We start from the raw sequence: 4,586 nt of genomic DNA on the forward strand, positions 1-4,586 counted from the left end.
GTTCTGCTGCTACAGGCTTAGACTGCTGGAGGACAAACTGACCACATTTTTTTCCACTGTCTTTACTTACTCTGCTCAATCTGCTTTGTATTTGTAATTATTTTTTTATCCTTAACGTGTTTTGTGTCTTTCAGGTTCACCTACACCTACATCTGGACCTACATCTGGACTTACACCTACACCTACATCTGGACTTACACCTACACCTACATCTGGACCTACATCTGGACTTACACCTACACCTACATCTGGACCTACATATGGACTTACACCTACACCTACATCTGGACCTACATCTGGACCTACACCTACATCTGGACCTACATCTGGGCCTACACCTACACCTACATCTGGACTTACACCTACACCTACATCTGGACCTACATCTGGACTTACACCTACACCTACATCTGGACCTACCATTCTGTGTTCGTCTGTCTCTCCTTCCTGTCCTCTCAACCAGCCGGTCAAAGCAGATGGTCTCTCGTCCTGAGCCTGGTTCTGCTGGAGGTTTCTTCCTGTTAAAAATGAGTTTTTTCTTTCCACTGTCTCCACTGTGCTTGCTCAGGATGGGCGACTGAGACCAAGTGAAGATTCATCTTGTCTGCTGGATTCCTTAGATAGAGAACTTTACTAATTGTCTTTTATGTGAATGTTCCTGTAAAGTGCCCTGAGACAACTTTGTTGTGATTTGGCGCTTTATAAATAAACTGAAGTGAATTGAATTCAATCTCGTGAAAATGAGTCCTTGTGACAAATAAAGGTTAAATAATAATACATTTAAATCAACAGTTTTGAAGTAGAAAAAACTGCAGAGAAATAAAGGAAACTTTCGGGCCTGGATGAACTTTATTAATTTAAACAAATGTTTTAGGTAAAATAAAAACATTGAGGAAGAGGCTGAAGGAAAACTTGTTTACCTCTGCGTGTTGTTTGTCCTCCTCCTTTGCACTTTTAACACAAGTTGCTTTGCTTATGTTGGCACTCTAAAAGGATATAAAAGAAAAATACTTTAGACTTTAAAAGCTCATTTACATCAGTATCAGGGTCAGATACTTTTAATAGCAGCAAAATCTTATAAACTGACGAGTTCACATTTCTGCTTCATGAGTTTTTAAGTTAAACATTTCATCAATAATTACTGCACAAATTGTTTTAAGAAGATTCTGTCCAACATTACCACAAAATACAAAATGAGTATGTCATTTTTTTAAATGCTCCATCTTTACAGTACAAATACAAATCTGAAGATTTGGAGGAGGATCACCTCTTTGTCGTCGCTTTTTGTCCGGCTTTCTTTAGCGAGTCTGTGTTGTTTAAGTGCCGACGTCAACGCCTTGAACATGTCTTCGTTAAATGGAGGAAATTCTGCGGCGTTTTCAAGCTTGGCAGGAGCTGCGACTGAACTGGTGGCAGCGGACGCAGCGGGGATGGTTTGTTTATCTGCGGACGTAACAGATGGTGACGGCTCTTCCTTCACGTTTTCACTTCCCTCAGGAGAAGCGGTCACGTCTGCAGCGACCTCGGTTTTAAGCTTCTCGGTCTCATTCGCATCTGTCTCAGCTGACGCCACTTCCATAGAATCAGAAAAGGCAGATCCAGCTGTGGTTGTTGGTACTGGACAAACAGGAGGTCTGTCTTGCAAAGCAGGTTGTCCTTTAAGTTCAGGAGGCTGCGAACAAAAAACAGAAAAACTAAGTTTAAAGTGCACAAACTAACAAAAAGCCACAGAAAACGGGAATAAAAACTACCGGATTTTTCACCGTAAATGTCGCTCCGCCCTGTAAGTCGCATCAGTCCAAATATGTCTAAGAAAGTGGAAAAATCCATAAATACGTCGCTTCGCCATTTAAGTCGCATCTATTATGCGTCACCGCTGAAAAGCTGGTGTTGTGCCAACAATCGATTGGCTGCCAAATGGGGCCGCAGGAGCGTTAACGAGAGGACTCAACAAGAATTTGACAAGATTAACACTTAAAAATAATTACTTGTTTGCTCGACATTATAGTAAAGGTGTGTCTCAGTTGAACTTTTTCTTAATAAATACACTTTAATAGTCAAATCAGCTGCATTTCGCCGGGGCGGCGCAGCGAAATGAAGCTGATTTGACGGTTGCTCCAGGTGAGCTGGACGAAGGTGGGAGTCTAATAGGGCAAGCCGATTACCTATTAGATGACACAACGGCATGCCATACTACTCGAGTGCCATCTAGTAGTTGAAAATGGTAGTGTTCAATATTTTCAGTCAGAATGAATGAAAACGGTCATATCTCAGCCACTGGTTTATAAATATGGGAAAAATCCATAAACACGTTGCTTCAGTGTATAAGTCGCAGGGCATGCAATTTATGCAAAAAACTGCGACTTAAAGGGCGAAAAAACGGTAGTTGGTCTGGTTGTGTGTTAAATATCAGTCTTTAAGTTTAAAGATTAAGATTAAATCTGAGCATTATCAATCTGAATGTTCTGTAGATACATGATCAAAGTACTGTAGATGTAAAATAAATAAATAAATCTGAGTGTTGCTCTCCTTTTTGGCCTTCTACTGCTAAATTACTTTATTATTAAAATTAATTTTACCGTAGTCGTTTTAGCTGCCACACGTTACCAAATTAGCTTTTGAATTTATTTATTATTATATGGATAATAAAAGTAGTTTGTGAAAACTTACTGTTGCCATGGCAGTTTCCATCTGGACGCAAACTGCAAAGAAATTTTTGGGAAAAATATTTAATACACAAGCTATAAATTATGACTGCATGGAAAAATTCAATATCTTGGACTTCTTACCCTTTTCTTCTTGTTGCTGATGCTTTTCCATCTCAACTTTTACTGCTGGGATGGTAACAGGAAGAGCATCCAACATGGCTGTGGCCGGTTGTGGACTGGGTGCTGCTGTTTCGGCAGCTACGGATACATCAGGCGATGAAGCAGAAATTTTGCTGACAGGTTCTAGTGCTGGATACTTTTCAGTTTTTACTTCAGGGACAGGATCTTCAGAGGGGAGAAAAATCATTTTAATAGACGGCTGCATTCTGAATGATTTCCCAGTATAACTAAAGATATTCTAAGGCTTTATTTGGACAAAGAACCCATTTGAATTCAGTATAAACTTCAGGACCAGGACTTGCTGGACTTGACAATCCTTCATAAGGTTCACACATCAGTCTGTTACTGTGGTCAAGTTAAAGAGGTACACTGCGCTCCATTAACCTCGAAATTAAAACTTGGATTTGGAAACGGCGAAATAGTTTAACCACATTTCAGCTGCAAGTCAGAAAACCAGTTGAAAAAGTTTTGAACGGTGTCATCAGTGTTTCTCCTACCATTATACAAGCAGGGCGCCCCGCCCTGCCAACAGAACTGAGCGCCCTGCCAAGGCAAGTAATCTAAGGGAAACACTGGTGACCTAACGAAAAACTATTAACTACAGTTAAAAGACAATACAGCCCTGGAACAAATTATTAGGCCACTGATAACTTTTTAAATCAGCATTTCTTCCAGATTCCAGGGGAGATGTGTCTCCCCACATTAAAAAATATTTATTCAGTTCCCCTCCACATTTACCATGAAATATTAGTTCACCCAGCGGTGTTTCTATTTCTTTGTGAATGAATCCATTCCACTTGATTAATAGAATACTCAAACCACTAAAAAGCCACTCCAGGTTTTCCTGATTACCGACGACGACTTCACACTGTATGCAGTGTTTCTCCAAGGTCATGTGCCTTGGCAGGGTGTTCATGTGGGGAGGGGGAAAACACCTCTGCTTTGCACGCTAGCTTAGCGCCACGTTAGTGCTGGCAGTTGCTGACGGGGGTGGGGGGGTAGTATGTGAGAGAGAAGTGGAGCACTACGTCTGTAGCATCTTAGTTAACGCTTCTGTATTGTGCGCCGCTAGCTTAGCACTACATTAGTTCTTGCAGTTTTCGATGTGGGGGTTCACGCTAGGATGCTTGAGAGAAATGGAGCGTGCTCTATTCACACAAGGAGAGCTGTTGGTCAGACTACTTCTTGATAAGCTCTAAAATAGTTCTTGAATCAAGTGTTTACTTATGTAGGTAAACATAGATCTTTAACAACCTGTTAAAATACACCAGAATGCAGGAAATGGCATCTACTTTATTCAAAATTTTCTGGAGGTCCCACAGACCCAACTCCCCATCCCCAGCGTGTCACCCCCATTACTGATTACAGCGTGTCCCTCCGCTAAAATTGCTTCTGATGCCAGTGATTTCTATGATTGGCAGCAGTTGTGTTGAATTCCAAAACAAGCACACCTCTACATTAGATGATCATCTTTTACCTTTTTTTAAATGAGGAAAAGTATAGAAACCACTGCAGTTGACATGATGCACTTTTTGGAATAGAACCAAAACTAGCAGTAACTCAAAAGTACCTAGAATAAAAAAATAACTATTAACCATGCCTAAAAAATTGAAAAGAAAATATTTGATTAAGGAAGGGGTTTGAATTTGGCTTTACTGGCAGAGGGATTTTGCCTCTACGGTTATCAACAAGATGTTGGAAATAAAGAAAGTGGAGAAGAATTTGCACAATTATTTTTAAGATAGATCGTCTGTATAG

The 4,586-nt window shown here is 40.4% G+C and overlaps 1 protein-coding gene across 1 annotated transcript in view; it reads right to left on the minus strand.

The window, feature by feature from the left end:
* LOC119429275 (zinc finger protein 638) overlaps positions 1-4,586 on the minus strand; it is a gene marked incomplete at its 3' end in the record, with an annotated part of 23,745 nt that overhangs the window by 5,410 nt on the left and 13,749 nt on the right. The window contains 4 exon segments of the mRNA XM_037696936.1: positions 921-986; positions 1,268-1,672; positions 2,671-2,702; positions 2,790-2,993. Coding sequence (XP_037552864.1) covers positions 921-986; positions 1,268-1,672; positions 2,671-2,702; positions 2,790-2,993 — 707 coding nt within the window.

Source organism: Nematolebias whitei, unplaced genomic scaffold, assembly GCF_014905685.2.
Source record: "Nematolebias whitei isolate Nwh7 unplaced genomic scaffold, NemWhi1 Nwh_scaf_282, whole genome shotgun sequence".
NCBI classification, from domain to species: domain Eukaryota; kingdom Metazoa; phylum Chordata; class Actinopteri; order Cyprinodontiformes; family Rivulidae; genus Nematolebias; species Nematolebias whitei.